The 25,362-nt window shown below is 42.0% G+C and overlaps 1 protein-coding gene across 1 annotated transcript in view; it reads left to right on the top strand.

Moving 5' to 3' along the window:
- LOC116981653 (coiled-coil and C2 domain-containing protein 2A-like) overlaps positions 1–25,362 on the top strand; it is a 182,031-nt gene that overhangs the window by 104,287 nt on the left and 52,382 nt on the right. Inside the window, exons 19-23 of the mRNA XM_033034740.1 lie at positions 284–376; positions 3,049–3,143; positions 13,940–14,107; positions 19,025–19,121; positions 21,559–21,668. Of these exons, the coding sequence (XP_032890631.1) occupies positions 284–376; positions 3,049–3,143; positions 13,940–14,107; positions 19,025–19,121; positions 21,559–21,668 (563 nt within the window). The remainder of the gene's footprint in view (positions 1–283; positions 377–3,048; positions 3,144–13,939; positions 14,108–19,024; positions 19,122–21,558; positions 21,669–25,362) is intronic.

Consider the following 25,362-nt stretch of genomic DNA (forward strand, 5'->3'; position numbering starts at 1 on the left):
AAAGTGATTTGTAAAAGAGTGAAAAATGACATGAAGAATAATCTTGCAATGTAGTGAGTTGTTCACAACTCTTTAGCACTGCCAGCAAAATTCATAGAGGCAGATTTAAACGTAGTACTCAAAAGTGAGTTGAATAAAGATCTGAATGGAAAGTATTAGCAGGGCTGTGTTAAGAGGCTAAAGAGCATTTAGAGTTTGTTTACAATCATATTATTTTCAAATATAATTTTATTATATTTTGCTTTTACCTTTGTAAAGCAGTATGTTTTTCATCTTTTTATAGGAATTTGCAATTCAAAAGGATGATATTTTTATAATTATGGGAGAAGATTCACTGACAGAACAGAGAATGATGGCACATAAATATCTTGAGAAGGTAGCAAAGTGTGGAGAAAAACATTGTAGATTAACAAAGTAACAAAATACGTTCGGAACATCTGTTGTTTTTTGATCCTGCCAACTGTGTTAGTGAATGCCAATGTCCCTTTAATTTATGTTTCCTGTATGAAAATCTGGCAACCATCTACTGCTTGGGGCTGGGGTTGTTGATAGGACTCATCCTCAACTTATCCTTTGTTCCTTTTGCTTTCTTCGCCTGGCAACATAAAGAAGCCAGTCAAAATTAAAAGAGAAACATTCTCTTCTTCCAAACACTCAGTCTCTGCATTGCTAAGGTTTCACATTAATCTCGAAGGTTGAGTATTTTGATTTATTTGGTGTTCTAGGCTTCACTAAGACTGGGTTAAAAAATCAGGAACTGCCAGTGTATGAGATTTCTGTGCCAACTTTCCAAAACATATTTACCTACCATGGAGTTTTGTAGGAGTTGGTATACTCTTGGTCGGTGTTATTAAAAACATTTACTGATGCTTGACTCGGTATTCACACTTCCTGAATGGCTCCGTCAGCCACTCCTCTGAGGTTCTTCTGAATCTTTGAATCAAACCCTCTCGAGGAAGGCTTCTCTTGATCCCGACTGTCTAAATCTGACGTGTGCCTCCTTATTCCTGACACACGCACACATAAACAAGCAAACACAGGTCCCATCACTCATCCCTGCGAACACCACTGGTCACAGATCAGTAGCCTGAATAACACCTCTCCACCTCTACCTTCTGTCTTCTATGTCCAAGCCAAATTTGAATCCAATCTATTAGGATTCCTTGTAAACTTTGTGTCTTAATCTTCTGGATCAGCTTAACATGAGGAACTTGATCGAATGCTTTACTAAAGTCCATGTGGACAATAGCCACTGCCCCACTCTTATCAAACATCTTTGTCGTCTCCTCAAAACACTCAATCAAGTTCATAAGACATGACTTCCTCAGCACAAAACCACGCTGACTATCCCTAAAAGTCCATGCTTTACCATGTATGAGTAAAATCTATCGCTAAGAATCTACAATAATTTCCCTGCAACTGATATAGGCTCAACAGTCTATAATTTGCTGGATTATCACTATTGTCCTTCAAAAACAAAGTAACTACATTGATTATCCTTCAGTCCTCTGGCACCTCCCATGTGGCTAAAGAGGATACAAATATCACCATCAAGTGCCCAATAATTTCACTTTCCTCCCTCAATAACTTAATAGATACCACCACACTCTGGTGGCATCCCCCTTAACATTCTTTACACCACACCTCCTCCTTCCTGATATCAACATGTCCTAGAATATTTACATACCCCTCCATGATCTCACTATCCTACATCCTCTTCTCCTTGATGAATACCAATGCAAAATGCTCTTTTACTATTGCCCACTTCCTCTGGCTCCAGGCATAAATTCACTCCTTTCTCCTTGAGTAATCCTACAATTTCCCTCGCTACCCTCTTGTTTTTATTGTTTAAAAATGCCTTGGGATTTTCTTAATCCTACTTGCCATTTCAAGGCCCCTTTTAACCCTGCTAATTTCCTGTCTTAAATTTTTAACTGCTTCCTTTATATTTCCCAAAGGCTCTGCCCATTTTCAGCTTTCTAAACCTTACATATGCTTCCTTTTTCTTTTTAGCTAAATTTACAGCATCTCACATTTCCAATCTCACAAGGTCCCAAATCTTACCATCCTTGTCTTTCTTCCTCACAGGCTTTGTTAGTCCTGAATTCTAACCAGCTGGCCTTTTAATGACTCCGACACGTTAGATGTAGACTTACCCAATAATAGCTGCTCCCAATTTACTCTCCCTGTCTCCTGCCTAATACTGTTGTAATTAGTCTTCCCCCAATTTAGTACTTTCCCCTGACATCCAGCCAGATGATGATGGTGATGATATGTATGATCAAGTAGGCTCAGAGGGCCGTATTGCTTGCTGTTGCAAGTTTCTGATGTTATTATAGTTATATAAATTGCCCAAAGAAGACTATTATATCCATACCCATTGCTTATGCACTTCATGGCATCTACAGCATTGACTAACTAATTAAAATACATTGGTCTTTATAATCCAGATAATTTCCATTTCCCACTCTAAAGGCCCAGCCTTCCCTGCTCCCATATCCTATTTTCACTCTCTCAAGGATGTTTAAAATTCATTAATCTTATCTGCTTCAACTATCTTATGTGACAGTGAGTTTTACTTTCTCACCATGCTCTACGTAAATAAATTTATTTCGTCTTTTATTTAATCTATTAGTGCTATATTAGATTTATATTCCCTTAGCTTGAAAACACACAGATTCTTGAATTTATAATTCCCGACTTTCCTCCCCCAAATCAGGTTTCTACTTCTATTGTAATAGATTAAGCTTTGTATAAAATGCCATTCGTTTATTTGTGACATTTATATTATCAAGAAAATGTTACTTCCAGTATGAATGTACTATGGTAATGATTTAGTGTTAATATTATTTAATATTTTGTTCAGTTTACTGGAATTATATCATATAAATCTACGTGAATATTTTTAGCAAAATACAGAATTAATTACACGTGCACAGTTTGAAGTTGACATTGTCACTGGAGCATATTAAATCAGCTTTTTACATCCTAGAAAAAAATCTAATGAAACAATTTTTGTACATAATTCTTTAACATGTTTTCTGGAAGGTGAAAGTTTCTGTGATGAAAAGACTTTTAAGGGTCAAACATAATTTTACTTTGCAAGATATTGTTGTGGAATGTGAAGATATCAGTACCATAAGGTGAGCTGACTAATGTAGTTCCTAAATTATGGAATAGTAGCTGAAATGATTTTAGCCTAGCTTATTTAAACTAATGTTCAAATGATGCAAAAATGAAGTAGAAATGATCCCAATTAGTATTGATATCTGGGCAATATTTATAGAAGCTGATAAGCTGCAGGTACTCCTATCCCCAGTGAGTTAGCTGGTGAAGACTGCTTGTAGTTTAGAATATCACATCATAGGAGGTAATACTTTGTTACAGATCTTGGGAAAGGAGGTAAAGAAAAGAGTGGACCAGCTGGCGGATATGTGAGGAATGTAAATAGTTTCTCTTGCACCTATTCTCTGAGTTCAGACTAAATAATGGGCCTGTCCCACTTAGGTGATTTTTCAAGCGACTGCCGGCGACTGTCAAGTTGCTGGCAGTCGCCTAAAAAAACAGCAATTGGAACGGCGATTGCCAGAGTGGAACACACACACACATCGCTTCCGTCACTAGCCCGTTATGCAGGCGGGGACAAAAGGGAGAAGGTGTGGAGACAACTTTTAAGAAGCCAGACAACTTGAAGCCAGAGATGCATGGCTGTGAAGCTCGGCGGACATTTAACATTACCTGTCGGGAACTACTGCTTACGTTTTTTTCCCCAGTGTACGGTAAGTCCTTTAAAAGAGGCGGGGAGAAGGAGTGGAGACAACTTTTAAGAAGCCAGAGATACACGGCTTCTTAAAAGCTCGGCGGACATTAACATTACCGGTCGGTTATCCTTGGTTCTGAAAACTACTGCTTACGTTTTCCCCCCCCAATGAGCCAATGAAATTTACCGGTCAGCACCGGCTACAACCTACGAGAACCTACAAGAACTTTCGACCTCCTGGCAACCCACTAGGACCTCCTGTCGACCCACCTATGGGACGAGAATTCTCGCTACTCTCCATGGCGGCTTCATTCTAGTCATCGCTAATTTTTCAACATGTTGAACATTTGCAGCGACCATAATGAGGCCGCGACTAGTTCCCAGAATGCGGGAACTCCTCGCGACCATGAAGGTGACTCCCCGACAACTACCCACGAACATGTGGCGACTGCATAGAGAGTCGCCACATGTTCGCCTAAGTGGGACAGGCCCATAAACCTTTTCAGGTGGTGAAGACTAGTCAAGGCTTACAGAGCATGGCAATACAGAGTTCCTTCAAAAGGCTTATTAAAACTGACCAGACACCCCAAGTATAATGCTGAAAGAGCTCAGCTGTCAGGCAGCTGTAATGGGAATAGATAGGCAATGTTTGAGGTTAGGATCCTTCTGCAGACTGAAGGGTCCTGACCCAAAATGTTTTCTGTCCATAAGAAAGGCAATGTTACTGTGTCATTGGGGATTTCAATTAGCTGGTAGACTGGGAACATCAGATTGGTGCTGGATCCCAAGAGAAGGAATTTGTAGAGTGTCTATGAGATGGTTTCTTACAGCAGCTTGTAGTCAAGCCGACTAGGGGAAATGCAATTCTGGATTTGGTATTGTGTAACAAACCAGATTTGATTAGGGAGCTTAAGGTAAAGGAATCCTTAGAAGGCAGTGATCATAAAACGATAAAATTCAACCTGCAGTTTGAGAGGGAGAAGATGAAATCAGTATTACTGTTGAGTAAAGGAGACTATAGAGGCATGAGGGAGGAGCTGGCTAAAGTTGATTGGAAATGGACCCGAGCAGAAATGACGGTGGAATAGCATTAGCAAGAATTTCTGGGAATAATTCGGAAGACGCAAAATCTTTTCATTCCAAAGAGGAAGAAAGATTCTAAGAGGAGAATGAGGCGACCGTGGCTCATAAGGGATGTCAAAGGCAGCATAAAACTATGAGAAGGCTCTTGGCTGGTTAGCCTGACGTCAGTGGTTGGTAAGATTAAAATCCATTATAAAAGATAAGGTTTCCAAGTACTTAGAAGTTCATGATAAAATAGGCTGAAGTCAGCATGGTTTTGTGAAGGGGAGGTCTTACCTGACAAATCTGTTGGAATTCTTTGAGGAAGTGAATAGCAGGACAGACACAAGAGAGTTAGTGGATGATGTTTATCTGGATTTTCAGAAGACCTTTGATAAGTTGGCGCACACGTGGCTGCTAAAGGTCACATAATGGAGTATACGTCCCAATCTTCATCTATGGGGACAGTGTGGAGAGAGTGTCCAGCTTTAAGTTTCTGGGCACTCACATTTCAGAGGACCTCACATGGTCCGCCAACACCGCTGCGCTGGTCACGAAGGCACAGCAACGACTGTTCTTCCTGAGAACATTACAAAAGACTGGTCTACCCCAACAGCTGCTGACAACCTTCTACCGCTGCACCACAGAGAGCATATTAACGTATGACATCTCTGTGTGGTATCTCAGCTGCATGGAGGCGGAGAGGAGAGCTCTTCAGCGCGTCGTCCACAGAGCTCAGAGTATTATTGGGACACAGCTACCAGCCTTGGAGGCATCTACCACACATGGTGCCTCAGGAAGGCCGTCAGCATCCATAAAGACTCCTCACACCCTTGTAATGGACTGTTCGAACTACTTCCCTCCGGCAGACGTTACAAGGCCTTCTACGCCCGAACCTCCAGACTCAGGAACAGCTTCATTCCCAGAGCTATAGCGGCTCTGAACCGGCCCTGCTGAGTGCCCCCCACCCCTCATGGACTGTCTCCCTCAGATGGTCACGTCGCACAGACACATCTGCACTTTAGTCTGTTTGAACTGTTTTGACTATTTACTGTTGTAATGTTCTTTTTACAAACCATGTTCTCGGGGTATCTAAATCTAAATTTTATTAGTTATTTAAGTTATGACATCGGATGGAAGCTGCATACCAAATCTCGTTGCGCTTATGTGCAATGACAATAAAATATATTATTATTATTATTATTAAAGAAAATGAGAGCCCATGGTATTAGAGGGAAGACACTAGCGTGGATAGAAGACTGGATGAATGGCGGAAGACAGAGAGTGGCAATGAAGGAGGCTTTTTCTGGTTGTCTGTCAGTGACTGGCGGTGTTTTGCAAGGGCCAGTGCTGGGGCCACGACTCATATATCAATTATTTGGATGAGGGATTTGGGGCCAAGTTTGCTGATGATACAAAGATAGGCAGATGGGGCAGGTAGTGTAGAGAGAAGAGGGACTCTGCAAAAGGATTTGGACAGGTTGGGAAAGTGGGCAAAGAAGTGGCAGATGGAAGACAGTGTTGCACAGTGTGCAGTCATGCATTTTGTTGTTGGAATAAAGCCATAGTCTATTTTCTACGGGGAGAGGATTCAGATATCAGAGGTGCAAAGAGAGCGCTGGTGCAGGATTCCCAAAAGGTTAATTTGCATGTAGAATCGCTAGTAAGGCAGTAATGCAATGTTACCATTTATTTCAAAAGGACTAGAAGGAAAAAATAGGAATGTAATGCTGAGACTTTATAAGGCACTGATCAGACTGCATTTGGAGTATAGTTTTGGGCTCCATATTTGAGGAAGGATGTGCTGGCATTGGAGAGGTCCAGAGGACATCTACGAGAATGATCCCGAGGATGACTGGGTTAACGTATGATGAGTGTTTGATGGTACTTAGCCTCTAATCGCTGGGGTTTAGAAGGATGAGGGGGTACCTCATTGAAACTTACCTGCATAGGAAAACCCTACCGATGTCTTTAATAGGTAGAATAAATGCTATAAAAATGATTTTTCTACCACAAATATTATATCTATTTCAATCAATACCAATATACTTACCAAAAAATTTATTAAAAAAATTAGACTCCAATATTACAAACTTCATATGGGACTACAGATCGCACAGAATCCAAAGAAAACACCTGTGTAAACCTAAAGAATCTGGGGGACTGACACTTCCGAACTTTTTATACTACTACTGGGCAGTACATATTAAAAACATAATTTTTTGGTTGGACAGCTCTGCCCAACAGGTAGAATGGATAAGAATGGAGAAAGAGGATTGTTCTCCTTTTAATATAGGAGCGATCCTCTTCTCCCCGATAAAATTAAACAAAACAATATATAAGAAGAACCCAATTATCCACAATACAATTCGAATTTGGAAACAAATAAAACTAACTTTGAAATTAAGAAACTTATCGCTTTTATCTCCAATAGTAAATAATCCCTCATTTAAACCATCTCTCACTGACAAAACGTATACCTATTGGGAAAGATTAGGAATTAAAAGGATTGGAGACGTATGAAATGGGAATTTTTTTATCATTTCAACAATTACAATTAAAATACAACTTGAAAAATAACCAATACTTTAAATACCTTCAAATTAGAGATTATTTGAAAAAACATATACAAGGATATCAAAGTCTGACTCTAGATTTATTAGATGAAGCAATGAATATTAAGGCAGATTCATGCAATTTAATATCATACTTATATAATATAATTTTAAATATAGAATCACCATCGACAGAGGCAATCAGAGCAGATTGGGAATGAGAACGACAGATAAAAATTTCGAAAGAAACATGGGAAAAATACCTGATATCTATATTACTAAAAGTCTGTTCTTGACCGGTTTTGGCCATCTGTGCTGCGATTTCCGGGAGAACGCCGAAACCTACGGCCGTCATTTTTGGCCGCATTGCTCAGAACCCCCCTCCGCCATATGTGTGCCGAGGATTTTTCCCGTCGATGAAAAATGACAGAGATATTAATGATTTTACAAAATTCACCATTCTCTCTGCTGCCCTCTCTGTTGGCGGCAGGGAGGAGGGACTATAAAACCAGGAAGTGGTGTGCCCCAATCAGTCTCTACAAGATGGAGGAAGGCAGAGGGTCACGTTTCTCTGAGCTGTGAATAACACTGAACACATATTTACTCAAATGTAAGTGCCCTTAGTGGTTCTAAAATGCTTGCAGAATGTGTCTATTGGTTCTAAAATGTTTGCAAAAAGTGTCTCTTTTGGTTCTACAATGTTTGCAGAAGGTGTCTTTTTTGGTTCTAAAATGTTTTTTAGGTTCTCCCCCCCTTTCCTCTTCCCCCCTCTCCCCCCCCTTTCCTCTTCCCCCCTCTCCTCCCCCCCCCTCTCCTCCCCCCCCTCACCTCCCCCACTATCCTCTCCCCTCCCCTCTCCTCTCCCCCCTCTCCTCTCCCCCCCTCTCCTCTCCCCCCTCTCCTCTCCCCCACTCTCTCTCCCCTCTTTTTCTCCCCCCTCCCCTCCATCCCCTCCCCCACCATTCCTCCCCTAAAACCCCTCCCCTCCACACACCCCTACCCCTTCCCTCCACCCTCCCCTCTCAGCACATCATCTCTCCCCCTCCCCCTCTCTCCCCCCCTCCCCCTCTCTCCCCCCCTCCCCTTCTCTCCCCCTCCCCCTCCCCCTCTCTCCCCCCCTCTCCTCCCCCCTCTCCTCCCCCTCTCTCCTCCCCCCTCCCCTCCCCCTCTCTCCCCCCCTCTCCTCCCCCCCTCTCCTCCCCCTCTCTCCTCCCCCCTCTTCCCCCCTCTCTCTCTCTCCCCTCCATCCCCTCCCCCACCCTCCCTCCCCTAAACCCCTTCCCCTCCACACCCCCTACCCTCTTCCCTCCACACTCCCCCTCCCTGCTCCCCACCTCTCCCCCTCACCCCCCTCTCAGTACCCCCTCTCTCTCCCCCTCACTCTCACCCTCTCTCTCTCCTCCCCTCCTCCCCCACCTTTGCCCCCTCACCCACCCTCCCTCTTCTCCTCCTCTCCACCCCCTCTCCCTCTTGCCCCTCTCTCTGTGTGTGTCTCTCTCTCTCTCTGTCTCTGCCCCTTCTCTCTCTGCCCTCACTCTCTACCTCCGCCCCCCCCCCCCTTTCTAGATGTGACTGCAAGTTGGGGGCTATGCGTCAGTAGATAGGGTGGTTATGGGATAAAAGGAGCAAATTAATAATATTAATATAATATCAGGGGGGGTAATTAGCACGAGTGCGGGGGGGGGGTGGAATAGTTAGTGTGTGTGACGCTGCATGCCGCCTTCCCCCCCCCACAACCGCACGTTGGGGGAACAGACCCAACGGGTCTGCACTTGGTCTAGTATATACATAAATGTTCGATTAATGCAAAACATAATTTAATTCAATTTAAAATTTTACATAGATTATACTACTCGAAAACAAGATTGAATAAAATCTATGCAAATATCTCTCCCATCTGTGATAAATGCTTATCTGAGAATGCCACTATAACACACTCTTTTGTCTCCTGTATAAAACGTTACAAATTTTGGAATGAAATTTTTGAAATGTTTACAACAAAACTATTTAATAGAAGACTTGAACCTAATACAGAAATGATTATCTTTGGATCAATGGAAGAAGGGAATAAGCTAAATATGTTTCAAAAATCTCTACTTAATTTTGGTTTAATAACGGCAAAAAAACTCATACTTAAATTTTGGAAAAATGCGCCAACACCAACGCTCAAATTGTGGATTTCAAATATGTCGGAAACGGCATATCTGGAAGAAATGCTACTCCTTCTAGCAGGTAAAACAGACCAATTCTTATTGATTTGGTCTCCTTTTATCGACTTCTTACAAGCATATGGTGCAACACAACCATAGAAATAAAACGTTTCAGAATCAGGTGACGAGTGGCCTGGAACATAAAATAGATATATCGCTTTCAATCTCTTTTTTCCTTTTTCTCTTTTTTTTTCTTTTCTCTTTTCGTCTCTTGCTCTTTCTACTTCTTCTTCTTTCTTCCTTCTTCTTTCGGCCTATCTTTCTATCTCACGCACCACTTATGTCAATCTCCTCTTTTCTACTCTTTTCTTCCTTATTCCTGTTTTATTATTAAATTCAAAAATAAGAAGTTGTATATGAAATGTAATATGTCAACAAGTATTAGGTACTGTGGTACCACATTATTGTACTTACTTCTAACAAAAATTAAAAAAAAAGAAAAAAAAAGAAACTTACCTGCATAGAGAGGATGTGGAGAGGATGTTTCCACCAGTGGGAGATTCTAGAACCAGAGGCCATAGCCTCAAAATAAAAGGATTTACTTTCGAAAGGATATGAAGAGGAATTTCTTTAGTCAGAGGGTAGTGAATCTGTGGAATTCACTGCCACAGACAGCTATGGAGGCCAAGTCCTTGGGGATTTTTAAGGCTGAGAGTGATGGATACTTGTTTGGTAAGGGTGTCAAAGGTTATGGAGAGAGGACAGGAGAGTGGGTTTGAGAGGGAAAGATAGATCATCTATGATTGAATGGTGGAGGAGACTCAGAGGGCCGAATGGCCTAATTCTGCTCCTATGACATGAATATTAATTTATTCCCTCCACAAATTCTGTATAGCATGCTGTATTCGTCCAGCACTTTGTTTTTTGCTTAAGATTCTAGCATCTCCAGTTTCTTGTATCGCTACAAATGTTGTGATCATAAGGTCATAAGGAATAGGAGTAGAATTAGACCATTTAGCCCATCAAGTCTACTCCGCCATTCAATCATGGCTGATCTATCTCTCATCCCTAACCCCATTCTCCTGCCTTCTCCCCAACACCTCTGACACCTGTACTAATCAAGAATCTATCTATCTATGCCTTAAAAAAATATCCACTGACTTGGCCTCCACAGCCTTCTGTGGCAAAGAATTCCATAGATTCTCCAACTTCTGACTAAATAAATTTCTCCTCATCTCCTTCCTAAAAGAACATCCTTTAATTCTGAGGCTACGACCTCTAGTCCTAAACTCTCCTACTAGTGGAAACATTCTCTCCACATCCACTCTATCCAAACTTCACTAATCTGTATGTTTCAATTAGGTCCGTCCCCATTCTTCTAAATTCCAGCGAGTACAGGCCCAATGCCGACCAACACTCATCATAGGTTAACCTACTCATTCCTGGGATTATATTGTAAACCTCCTCTGGACCATCTCCAGAGCCAGGACATATCCTCAGATACGGTGCCCAAAATTGTTCACAGTATTCCAAATGCAGCCTTACCAACGCCTTATAGAACCTCAACATTACATCCCTGTTTTTGTATACAAGCCCTCTCGAAATAAATGCTAGCATTGAGTTTGCTTTCTTTACTACCAATTTGACTTGCAATTAACATTTTGCGAATCCTGCACCAGCACTCCCAGGCCCCTTTGCACCTCCGATTTCTGGATTCTCACCCCATTTAGAAAATAGCCTACAGCTTTATTCCTATTACCAAAATGCATAAATTTGCTGCACTTTGCTACACTATATTTCATCTGCCACTTCTCTGCCTACTCTCCCAACCTGTCCAAGTCCTTCTGCAGAGTCCCTGCTTTCTCTACACTATCTGCCCCTCCACCTATTTCTGTATCATCTACAAACTTTGTGCAACAAAGCCTTCAATTCCCTCATCCAAATCATTAATATTCAACGTAAAGAGCAGCGGCCCCAACACCGAGCCATGCAGAACTCCACAAGTCCCTGGCAACCAACCAGAAAAAGGCCTTTTTATTGCTATTCTTTGTCTTCTGCTATCCAGCCAACCTGCTATCCATGCTAGTATCTGCCCGTTGATACCATGGTCTTTCATATTCCTAAGCAGCCTAACGTGTGGCACCTTATCAAAGGCTTTCTGAAAATCTAAGTAAACAACATCTACAGACTCTCCTTTGTCTGTCCTGCTATTTACCTCTTCAAAGAATTCCAGCAAATTTGTCAAGCAAGACCTTCTCTTCACAAAGCCATGCTGACTTCAGCATATTTATAGTGAACTTCTAAGTGCTCCATAACCTCATCCATTATAATGGACTTTAAAATCTTACCAACCACCAAAGTCAGACTAACCGGCCTATAGTTCCCACTATTCTTCCTTGCTCCCTTTTTGTGCAGCGGGGTATTATTGGCAATTTTCCAATCATCTGGAACCTCTCCTGATTTCTTAAATATCACTATCAATGCTTCCACAATCTCTAAAGCCACCTCTTTCAGAATCCTTGGATGCAGTCCACCTGGTCCAAGTGACTTATCCACCTTCAGCTCTTACAGCTTCCCAAGCACCTTCTCCCTGGTAATAGCCACTCCACTACCTTCCACCCCCTGGCTCTCTTGAATTTCAGGCACGCTGCTGGTGTCATCCACTGTGAAGACTGTTGCAAAAAAGCTATTCAACTCCTCTGTCATTTCTTTATTCACCATTATCACTTCTGCATCATTCTCCAGTGATCCAATGTCCACTCTTGCCTCTTTCTTGCTCATTATATAGCTGAAGAAACTCTTTTTATCCTCTTTTATATTATTGGCTAGCTTACCTTCGTATTTCACCTTTTCTCCTCGTATTTTCTTTTTAGTTACCCTCTGTTGCTCTTTAAAAGCTTCCCAATCCTCTGGCTTCCCATTAATCTGTTGTATGCCTTCTCTTTTAGTTTTATACTGTCCTTGACTTCTCTTGTCAGCCACGGTCGCCTCTTTCTCCTCCTAGAATCTTTCTTCCTCTTTGGAATGAATAGATCCTGCATCATCCTGATTATTCCCAGAAATTCCTGCCATTGCTGTTCCACCATCATCCCTGCTAGGGTCCTTTTCCAGTCAACTTTGGCCAGCTCCTCCCTCATGCCTCGGTAGTCCCCTTTGCCATAGCTGCAATACCGACACATCTAATTTCACCTTCTCTCTCTCAAATTACAGATTAAAACTTATCATGTTGTGGTCGCTACCTCATAATGGTTCCTTTATCTTGAGTTCCCTTATCAAATCCAGTTCATTACATAACACTAAATCCAAAATTGCCTTTTCCCTGGTAGGCTCCACTACAAGCTGCTCTAAGAATCCATCTCGGAGGCACTACTAATTCCCTTCCTTGGGCTCCAGTATCAACCTGATCTAAATATAATCTGTACGAATCCATTACATATTATATGAAATTACCAAAAATACTGCAAACTGACATTGTTTTGTATAACCTCTGTATTCTAAACATTTTGCAGCTTTGACCTTTAACTGTAACCAACGGCACACATGTACATATTTACTCTTGATTCATAGTAGTCAGTTCTGGTTTTGGTTCCTCTGGAAGCTATTCTTTAAATGTAAAAGTTTTTTTGTTCTTGAACCTTAGGTGATCTGTGACAGAACTTACCTTTGCTATCACTCAGTATATGGAAAAGAAATGCTCCAAAGAGAGTCAAGGGTGTTTGTTGTCATATTCACCAGGAGTGTAACAATTGAATTCTTACTTGTTGCAGCTATACAGGCACATAAAGGCAAAATCAATAAATATGCAATAATCAATAATAAATTATCAGTAATTTCAGTAATCAGACCATAATCGTGCAAACTGAAGAATGCACTGCAACTTATTCAAACTCCATATTAATTTGTTGCTGAGGTAGGGTTGTGATAGTAAAATCTTTACTGAGTTCTGATTATTTTATATTCAAATATCGTACCTGTGACAATTCAATTGATGCAAATTACCCTTTTAACTGTGTCATCCTCCTGTTTGCATCCTCTAAGAATATGGATTTAAGAATGTTTAATGTCCCAACAACACCATGGCAAAGATATTTTGGTCGAGGAAGGTGTTTATCCACATATTCTGTTTACTATGAATCAGTTTGGCCCCAGTGAGTGAAAAATAGATATCCACTAAAGATGTTTAGAAGTAATGAACTACATGTCTGGTTAGTATTGCACACCTGTCTCACCATGAATCTTCCAAAATATTTAAGAGGAAGGGAGCCATTATGATTAATTTCACAAAAAATATTTCTTCATAGTAATCTTTTATTAGAGAAATAAAAATGAACATTTTATATTATTTTATCTTTTGGAATTGAAAGCCAGCAACACACTTGCCTAACTTATTACTGTTAATTATTGTATCAAAGCCAAATAAGCCTCGCCTTGTTCGACATAATTGCACCTCGAAAAACATTGAAACCTATGCGTAAGGAAAGAAAGAAAATACCTGCTCAGACCTTGTCTGATGGAGATATTAAGATGCTTATTAATGTAATAGGAGCATACAACATACCAATGAGGAAGTGCGTTGTCAGGTATGAAATGTATACCGTTTTGTGAAGGTTTGTAAGAATTATGTCTCGTATTCTTTCTACGTGAATATTATGTTGCTATGATTATTGAAGCCAATATGGTTATTAGGTAATTTTCATTTCCAATTTATTGTCACTCTCCTTTCTAAAGGGTGATAATTTAACATTTTCTACCCTCTGGAAAATTCCACCAGAAAGATGCTCTCAAAGAACATGCATCGGTTTTGACAGTGATTTTTTTACATGAATGGAATGCAAGACCTCGTTGGCAAAAGTATTGAGAAATCCAGGCTTGCTACAGTATATTAGATGGTGCTTTATTTGTCACGTGTGCAACGGCACAGTGAAATTATTTTAGGCATCATCACATTTTAGCTTCATTTTCAAAGTTCAAAGTCCGGTCCGCCCTCGTGCTCGGTCTACTGGAACGATCCCCGATTCAGGTATTCTCCAGGCTCCTGCAGGGCCTACCTCCGTTGCCGACAACTGGATTGGCCTGCGAACTGATGTCCCTCTCCTCTCCCGGCCATCTTTATGTCCCGGCAGTACCTCCTGCAGCCGCGCTGGAGGCATTACCCCGGTTCACCCTCCTGATGTGACAATTGTGTTATCTTTAGACATCAGGAAACATTTAAACAAAACAACTGTTGGAATGTGAAATATACTCCACTCTGGGATAGGTCTCGTCTCGCTGTCTTTTCTTGTATATACTATAGTTTTCAAAAAAGCCACACTGCTTACCCAGACTTCCCTGTACGTTTTCACCTCATCCATAAGGTTACTCAATTCAGTATCTGTAGATCTGAGGATCGACACCTTGCCAAGTAAAATTGTCCTTACATCTATTTCACCACAATGACTTGAAACAATTTCCTGCCATGCTAACCCTAATTCTCATGTTAGAGTTAGTATTGGGATTAGCCTTGAGGTTAACTAATGCAGGAACAGGCCCAGTGTTCAAGAAGGAACTGCAGATGCTGGAAGATCGAAGGTACACAAAAATGCTGGAGAAACTCAGCGGGTGCAGCAGCATCTATGGAGCGAAGGAATTAGGCGACGTTTCGGGCCGAAACCCTTCTTCAGACTGATGGGGGGTGGGGGGGAGAAGGAAGGAAAAAGGGAGGAGGAGGAGCCCGAGGGCGGGGGGATGGGAGGAGACAGCTCGAGGGTTAAGGAAGGGGAGGAGACAGCAAGGGCTAGCAAAACTGGGAGAATTCAACGTTCATGCCATCCGGACGCAAGCAACCCAGGCGGAATATGAGGTGCTGTTCCTCCAATTTCCGGTGTTGCTCATTCTGGCAATGGAGGAGACCCAGGACAGAGAGGTCGGATTGGGAATGGGATGGGGAGTTGAAGTGCTGAGCCACCGGGAGTTCAGGTAGGTTATTGCGGACTGAGCGGAGGTGTTCGGCGAAACGATCGCCCAACCTCCGCTTAGTCTCCCCGATGTAAATCAGCTGACATCTAGAGCAGCGGATGCAGTAGATGAGGTTGGAGGAGATACAGGTGAACCTTTGTCGCACCTGGAACGACTGCTTGGATCCTTGAATGGAGTCGACGGGGGAGGTGAAGGGACAGGTGTTGCATTTCTTGTGGTTGCAACGGAAAGTGCCCGGGGAGGGGGTGGTACGGGAGGGAAGGGAAGAATTGACAAGGGAGTTGCGGAGGGAGCGGTCTTCGCGGAAGGCAGACAGGAACAGGCCCACCTGGTTTATCAAGTGCCTAGTAACTTGCACTCTGTGTAAAATCATGTATGCAACTTTACATGTGAAATGTGATTGAAAACTGGACGTTAGCAGCAATAAAATCACACCTGTAGTGAAGATTATTACAGCTACTTGTGGGTAGAAGCATTTCCATCTCATGTGCAATGCCCAGCAATTTCTAACTTGTAGCTTCTTGGATATCAAATTGGCCCTTCCTTCTTTGTGCCTCGATAGCGGACCAATTGATAATGATGGTAATCTAGGAATAGGAATACTTCACTGTCACATATGATTTAGCACAGTGAGATTCTTTGCTGCATACACAATGTATACAAATAGCAGCCACCTATGGCGCTGACAAAGTTACAAAGCACGCCGGCTCCCCCTTTTGCCCCACCCCCATAACCTAACCCATGATCTAATGATGCAATCTGGAGAAATCCTTGACTATTCCCTTTCCAAGGTGATACCTTGGCATAATTTCCCATCTATCTACACTGATTATTTGGAGAGATCTGGGTTGGTGGGTAAAATATATTTCTTCAAACCTGGTGTGCTTTGAGAGAATTTCACAAAATCCCATGACATCAGTTTCAATGCCTTTATTTCCCCATATCATTTTTCCCAATATCAGAAAAAAGATTACAATTAAAAACTTGGTACAGGTGCTATAATTCGAATAGCTTCACCATGTAATCAAATAATGAACACTGAATCAAGAAGAAAATTTATGAAGAAATCAATAAAAATGTGCTAATGCTAGGTATAGATAGATATGCCATTTATTGTCACTATACATGTACAATGAGATTAAATCAGCTCGTACTCAGTGTATACATATAATTTAGTACAAAAAACTTATATGTATGCACTGAGTACGAGCTGCTTTTAATCTCATTGTACATGTATAGTGACAATAAATAGCATATCTATCTATACCTAGCATTAGCACATTTTTATTGATTTCTTCATAAATTTTCTTCTTGATTCAGTGTTCATTATTTGATTACACGGTGAAGCTATTGGAATTATAGCACCTGTACCAAGTTTTTAATTGTAATCTTTTTTCTGATATTGGGAAAAATGATATGAGGAAATAAAGGCATTGAAACTGATGTATTACGGAGATCTTAAATGAAGAGGTTGTGATGGAAATTAGTTTACAGAGCCAACTGAATTTATTTGTTAACTTATTTCCATTTAGTGAATATGGGTATCAAGAGAACTTCAAAAAAAGAAGCAATGTTTCTAACTTCACAATTTGTAAGGGCAACCAAAGATGGAGGCAAACAATATTAGTGCTGTATGTGTTTTGAAAGTAATGAGCTGTAAAATTGACAGAAGATGGTTGGGTGATGCAGGGAGCATGGAGCTGAGTTAACAATCCATATTGTTATCATCCAACGTGATCTCACAACTTATCACATCCTCCTATCCCCACCACCTTTTTGTCTTCTACAGAGACCGTTCCCTCCACATCTCTTAGGTTCACTCATCCTTTCCTGCCCAACCAACCTCTCTCTGGGTACTTTCCCCTGTCAACGCAAGAGATGTTGCATCTATCCTTATACCTCCTCCCTCAACTCCATCCAGGGACCCCAACACTCCTTCCAGGTGAGACAGAGGTTCACATGCACTTCCTCTAACCTCTTCTACTGCATCCGGTGTTCCTGATGCAGGCCCCTGTACATTGGCGGGATAGCGTAGACTCGGCGACCGTTTCGCTAAACACTTACACTTGGTCTGTCAAGGCCTACTGGATCTCCTAGTTGCTAACCAATTTAACTTTCCTTCCCTTCCCATTCCAACCTTTCATATTTTGCACATTTTGCTTGGGTAGCTTGCAACCCAGCACGATGAACGTTGAATTCTCCAATTTTAGGTAACTTCTGCAAACACCTCCCTCTCCCTCTCCTCCCTCGACCTATCACAAAATCTCTTTGTCTGTGGTTATCCCCTTGCCCTTCCTACTACAATCAGTCTGAAGAAGGGTCCCAAACTGGAACGTCACCTATGCATTTCTCCAGAAATGCTGTCTGACCTGAGTTACTCCAGCATTTTGTGTCTATCTCTGTAGTGGAATGACAGAAGAATGCTGCTTCTCTTCTACTGGCAAAACGTGCCTTACTACTTCCTCATAGTGCTGATCTAATTCAGATCCAATGTTATCTCATAATCTTAGCTGCAGCTGATTTCAAAACTCAGCAAGATCCATTTCATTGAAAATATTAACGTCATTCACACAAGACCCTTTAAAGAAATTAGTGAGCATAATGTCTCTGCCAAGAATAAAGGAACTGAAAGACAAACACGAGGTTTTATGAAGTTTCCTTAGTTAAGCTTGGATACGACAAAGGAGCTGTACCTAAAGTTAAATGATAGAAAAGCTATGGTGCAATTCATATGGGATGATGTATGAATCAGGAAATGGTTGATTTAAAAAATATCACAGTTAAACTGGCAAATCCTATTTGCATTAAGTTCTTATCCTTGCAATCTTCTACCATTGCAGAGAGTGGTGTGTGAAGGAATTCACTGACCACCAGTTAGGATGGGAGAGGTAGGTGATTGATAGGGGAGACAGTTTGGAAGCTGAGAACACAAAAATTCATGGGAATAGTTAAATCAGGACAGATAATCCCTGAAAATAGGGACGGATAATCCCTGAAACTAAAATATGGGAAGATAGTTGGTGCAACCAAGGAATTTGATTTGGGTAGTTAATCTGGTGGAGGTAAGCTTCATATTTGACAGAGAGAAATAATTTGGAATGTTCATTAACAATTTAAAGATAATTAAGTCCTTTGGAAGAATATAGATGACTTTCAGTCCCTGGCAGTTGCCCAGGAGATAAGAGCCTTTAACTAACTGGCAAACAAGGTCTCAACCCTCCAGTGTTCAAATTCTAGTATCAAAGGTAACATTTTGTTGAAGTAGCATTCGTCATTTGACATTTCAGTGCATGTGACCTGTGATCTGAGTGCATAAACTTACCTTACAACACACAAGACCCAGATTCAGTATTCATAAGTGTGCTGTATGTGCACAAAAATCTGATTTGGGGTTTTGGATATCCAATAGCATTTCAAATGCTATATAAAATCATTGTGTAGTTTATTATAATTTGTGGACATCTGTTGCTGTGATTCTGAATGTTGTCAGTCATCCTAGTCATTAGTAATCGATATAAATTGTGGAATACTTTTACATTTAGGGCACAGCCACTTTTTGGTCTAATGTCTCCAGTGTCTGGAATGTCGAGCAACATGCATTATAGGAAACCTGAAGGTGAAGAGGATCCTTTTAACCAGGTAGCCAAACAATGCCATTTGTTAAAAGTTACAGTTGGAAAATTATATAAACATAGAAACATAGAAACATAGAAATTAGGTGCAGGAGTAGGCCATTCGGCCCTTCGAGCCTGCACCGCCATTCAATATGATCATGGCTGATCATCCAACTCAGTATCCCGTACCTGCCTTCTCTCCATACCCTCTGATCCCCTTAGCCACAAGGGCCACATCTAACTCCCTCTTAAATATAGCCAATGAACTGGCCTCGACTACCCTCTGTGGCAGGGAGTTCCAGAGATTCACCACTCACTGTGTGAAAAAAGTTCTTCTCATCTCGGTTTTAAAGGATTTTCCCCTTATCCTTAAGCTGTGACCCCTTGTCCTGGACTTCCCCAACATCGGGAGCAATCTTCCTGCATCTAGCCTGTCCAACCCCTTAAGAATTTTGTAAGTATAAGAAATAAAACTGCTATAATCGTGTATTTTACAATGTCAATACACGACAAATATTTTACAGCTAATATGATAACACTTCAAAAGTGATAATTTAATAACAATTTTTCCAGTTCAAAAAGATAGTAAAAATTATGTTATGCTACTCCGATAATGTTGATATGCATTAGATACGAAAGCTCTGAAATATCAGATGTAGATGGTTAAAAGCATTGCACATTGGCAGGATAATGCATTGGGTCATTGAGCCATCTGTAAAATCTCAAATCAACATTGTAAATGTTCTTGTTCTATCATAATAGTTATGGCAGCACTGCTAGATTTAAGGTTTTACTTTAAATAGCAGCCAATGCAGTCATGTAGGTTCCTTCTGAGCAGCACAGAAACAGGTCCCTCTGCCCACCATGTCCATACCAACTATCAATTACTTATCCAACTAATTTCATTTGTCAGCACTTGGTCTTCAGCCATCTATATGTTGGCTATTTAAGTGCTTGTCCAGACACTTATTAAATGTGAGAGTACCACCCATCATTCAAGCAGTGCATTCCTGATTCCAACCACCAACAGAGTGAAAACAAAATTCTTCAGATCTCCTCTAAACCTCTTCCCCTTTAACCACAAACCTATGGTTTCCAGTTTTTGACATTCGATGATCTAGGATAGGCACCAATCTCCCTCTGTTCCTTAATACTCGTTAAAATCCTACCATTGATTGTGTATGTCCTACTGTTATTAGTCTTCCCAAAATTCATCACATCACATTTATCAGGATTAAATTCCATTACTCCTTCCATTTTACAGATCAATATCTTTCTGTCTTCTAAATTGTTAATGTGTATAATAAACAGTAAGGTAGGTCAAATCAGTAACCCCATTGGTACACTGCTGGTCACTGGGTTTCAAACACAGAAACAACCCTTCATCATCACCCTCTGCCTCCGCAAATCAATATTGGATTGGTTTGCCAACTTGTCTTGGATCCGATAGACTACAACCTTTTAGACCATTCGGCCATGTGATACCTTGTCAAAGGCAATATTTAAGGCCGCTTAGACTACATCAATTGCATAGTCCTTATCTATACATAATGTTTCTTCTCAAAAAATTCAGTCTAATTATTTAGATTGGATCTGTCCAAAACAAAGCCATGCTGACCATCTTTGGTTAATCCCTACATTTCCAAATGTAAATTAGTACCGCTCTTCTGACTATAGGTAATATTCTTAATTTCCGAAAGGGAGAGAAGTAGGGAGAAGACCAGAAACAGATGGGAAGAGGGAGGGGGAGAGGGCTCAAAACACAGAGTCTCATTTGATAAAAGCTTTGCCACCAAATGTGAAAGAAAAGTACAGTCTTGCATTCAAAGTGAGAAGAGTGTAGATATGTGAGGACTGACAATTATTTTAGGAGGTTGCAGATATCACAATAAAACAAAGTAGGGAATTCAAGATGAGAAAGTGGATTAATACATTTAGAGGCAGTGATCTGGTTTGAAGATTCCCAAATAAAAATTATGTCTGTTACATGCCTCAGACATTGGGATAGCCAAAAGTGTTACAATATATCACAATAAATGATCATCCACCCAGAAGCTAACTGACTAGGTAGGAATAGAAAGATTACATAGATATTTTATGTTAATTGATGAAGCTTGCAATTAACCTCAGAATTTTGTACATTTAAGTATTTCATTCCTATGAGCTTGGGATTCTCCCACAAATGACGTATTGACTCCCAAACTTGGAGCTAATTAATAGAGTCTTACCTTTGTTTACAATTTTGTTCTATGCCTGTAGCAAGATTTTTGAAAAAAACATAGGCTCAATTTATTCTTGCTCTATTGGTATTATGGACAAAGTTTCTGTTTACCAGAATGGCCACATTCCAAACTGAACTCATTTTATAAAACGAGGACTTGAACAAAATATCAGCTCCGTTTTTGGAGAGGAAGGTGAAGAAAGCACATGAAAGTAAAATGTTTTTTTTTTATCTTGTATAGATTCAAGTGCAACCTTTTGTAGAAGTAACCTTCCAGCAATCAATGTATCAGACAAGTATTGCTGATGGATCCCAGCCATGTTGGAATGAAAAACTTGAAATGGATTTCAGGTAATTTACTTAAAATCATTTATTCTGTACAATGTATGTGATGTATAATCATCAAATCAGAATTTATTTGGAGTGCTTTTGAGAATTCATGCAGATCACTGATTGGTTGGATGCATAGTAATTGGATTTTTCGTTGCTTTTTAAAATTAAAGAAAATTGTACTTGTCAATTGAAAATTTCTCAGAGTATGGTGAAAACTTGAATGAGCTGAAATTTATGAGGACATTAATTTTCAAAATTCATGTTGTGGAGAAGTCTTTATTTTCAGATTGTGATTACACTTGTTGCAATTTATCTTTCAAAATTATGTCCATTAAAATAATTTCTCATTACAAAGTGAAGATTGTCATAGAGTCATACAGTGTGGAAACAGGCCCTCTGGCCCAACTTGCCCCCATCAACCAACATGTCCCATCTACACTTGTTCCACTTGCTTGCGTTTGGCCCATATCCCTCTAAACCTGTCCTATCCATGCACCTGTCTAATTGTTTCTTAAACATTGCGATAGTCCCTGCTTTAACAACCTCCTCTGGCAGCTCGTTCCATACACCTACCACCCTTTGTGTGAAAAAGTTACCCCAGAAATTCCTTTAAAATCTTTCCCCCTTCACCTGAAGTCTATGCCCTTTGGTTCTCCCTTCCCCTACACTGAGCACGAGACTCTGTGTGTTTACCTGAGCTATTCCTCCCTTGAATTTATCCACCTCAATAAGATCACCCCTCATCCTCCTGCGCTCCAAGGAATAGAGTCCTAGCCTACTCAGCCTCTCGCTATACTCAGAACCTTGAGTCCTGGCAACATCCTTGTAAACCTCCTCTGCACCCTTTCCAACTTAACTACATCCTTCCATGGTGCCCAGAACTGAACAAAATAGCTGAGGCTCTATAGGGCGGTGGTCAGGCCGCATTTGGAATATTGTGAGCAATTTTGGGCATCATATCTGAGGAAGGGTGTGCTGGCACTAGAGAGGGTCCAGAGGAGGGTTCCAAGAATGATCCCAGGAATTAGTAGGTTAATATATGATGAGCATTTGACGGCACTGGCTCAATATTCGCTGGAGTTTAGAAGAATGAGGAGGGACCTCATTGAAAGGTACAAAATAGTGAAAGGCTTGGATAGAGTAGATGTTACCACTAGTGGGAGAGTCTAGGACTAGAGGTCATAGCCTCAGAATTAAAGGATGTTCTTTTCGGAAGATGAGGAGGAATTTTTTAGTCAGAGGGAAGTGATTCTATGGAATTCTTTGCCACAGAAAGCTGTGGAGGCAAAGTCATTGGATATATTTAAGGAAGAGATAGATTGATTCTTGATTAGTATGGGTGTCAGAGGTTATGGGGAGAAGGCAGGAGAATGGGGTTAGGAAGGAGAGATAGATCAGCCATGATTGAATGGCGGAGAAGACTTGATTGGCCGAATGACCCAATGGGCCTGTCCCACTTAGGTGACTTTTTAGGAGATGGCAGGAGACTATGCAGTCGCCACAAGGTCGCCACATGTTCGCGGGCAGTTGCCGGGGAGTCGCCTTCACAGTGGCATGGAGTTCCCGCATTCTGGGAACTAGTCGTAGCCTCATTATGGCCGCCGCAAATTTTCCAACATGTTGAAAAATTTGCGGCGACTAGAATGAAGCCTCCATGCAGAGTAGCAAGAATTCTCGTGTCATAGGAGGGTCGCCAGGAGGTCCTAGTGGGTTGCCAGGAGGTCGAAAGTTCTCATAGTTTCTAGGTTGTAGGGTGTAGCCGATGCTGACCGGTGAATTTCATTTGCTCATTGGGGGGAAAAAAAATGTAAGCAGTAGTTTTTAGAACCACAGACAGCCGACCGGTAATGTTACTGTCTGCCGAGCTTCACAGCCGTGTATCTCTGACTTCTTAAAAGTTGTCTCCACTCCTTCTCCCCCCTTCTCCCCTTATCCCCCCTCCCCTTCCCTCTTTTAAAGGACTTACCGTACACTGGGGAAAAAAACGTAAGCAGTAGTTACCGACTGGTAATGTTAAATGTCCGCCGAGCTTCACAGCCGTGTATCTCTAGCTTCTTAAAGGTTGTCTGGCTTCTTAAAAGTTGTCTCCACTCCTTCTCCCTCCTTCTGTCTCCTTCTCCCTCCTTCTACCACTTTCTCCCCCCTCTTCCCCCCCCCCTCTCCCTCCCTCTTTGAAAGGACTTACCGTACATGTTTGTCTGTATCACCTTGGCTTTGCACCGTGTGAATTTCACTCAGACGGCACTCTCCCCACTTGCCCTGTCCCCCGCCTGCATAACGGGCTGGTGAAGGAAGCGATGTGTGTGTGTGTTGCACTCTGACAGTCGCCGTTCCAGTTGCCGGTTTTTCAGGCGACTGCCGACAACTTGACAGTCGTCAGCAGTTCGTCTGAAAAATCGCCTCAGTGGGTCAGGCCCATAATTCTACTCAATAGACAATAGACAATAGGTACAGGAGTAGGACATTCGGCCCTTCGTGCCAGCACTGCCATTCAACGTGATCATGGCTGATCATCCACAATCAGTACCTTGTTCCTGCTTTCTCCCCATATCCCCTGACTCCGCTATCTTTAAGAGCCCTATCATGCTCTCTCTTGAAAGTATTCAGAGAACCTGCCTCCACCGCCCTCTGAGGCAGAAAATTCCACACACAACTCTCTGTGTGAAAAAGTGTTTCCTCATCTCCGTTCTAAATCCCTTACTCCTTATTCTTACTGTGGCCCCTGGTTCTGGACTCCCCCAACATCGGGAACATGTTTCCTGCCTCTAGAGTGTCCAAAACCTTAATAATCTTGTATGTTTCAATAAGATATCCTCTCATCCTTCTAAATTCCAGAGTATACACAGTACACAATACACAATACAATTTATTTGTCATTTGGACCCCGTTGAGGTCCAAACGAAATGTCGTTTCTGCAGCCATACATACAAAACGAAAAAGACCCGAGACACAACACAATTTACACATACATCCATCACAGCGCTGTGATGGAAGGCAAAAAAACCTATCTCTCCCCTGCACTCCCCCCCGATGTCAGAGTCAAAGTCAAAGCCCCCGGCGGGCGATGGTGATTGTCCCGCGGCCATTAAAGACACGCCGGGTGATGCAAGGTCGCGCACCGGGGCTTGTTGTTGGAGCCCCGGCGGGCGCTCGCAAAGTCCCGCAGCCATCCCAAGCCACGCGGGGCGATGGTAAGTACCCGCTCCAGGTGCTCTTCAACCCCGCAACTCGGGCGGGAGAAGTCGCCGCTGCGGAAGCCCTGAATAGCGGTCTCCCAGCAGGGACCCGCGGGCTCCCGGTGCCGCCGTCCGCCAAACCCGCAGTTGCAGCCTCCGAAGCTCCGGAGGTCGGGTGGCAGCAGCGCTCCACCACCGCTCCACCCGCTCCAGACTCGGCCAGCTCCGCGACGGTGAGTAGTCGGCAGCTCCGCAACTGGAGCCCCAGGTCATTCCTGTTGGAGGCCGCACCACGTTGCAGCCCCAATGACAACGGAGACCCGACAAAGAAAAGGTTGGGTCTCCCGTGCAGGGAGAGATTTTAAAGTTACCCCCTCCCCCCCACCCCACCCCCACCCCCCCACACACATACCCCAACAAAAAAATAACAAAAACTACATAAAAACAAGACAGAAAATAAAAAAAACACAGACGGACTGCAGAGGCCGCTGCTGACAAGAGTCGCGCCACCCACATACAAGCCCAGCATCTCCATT

This window comes from Amblyraja radiata, chromosome 15 (assembly GCF_010909765.2).
Source record: "Amblyraja radiata isolate CabotCenter1 chromosome 15, sAmbRad1.1.pri, whole genome shotgun sequence".
In the NCBI taxonomy this organism is placed as follows: Eukaryota; Metazoa; Chordata; class Chondrichthyes; order Rajiformes; family Rajidae; genus Amblyraja; species Amblyraja radiata.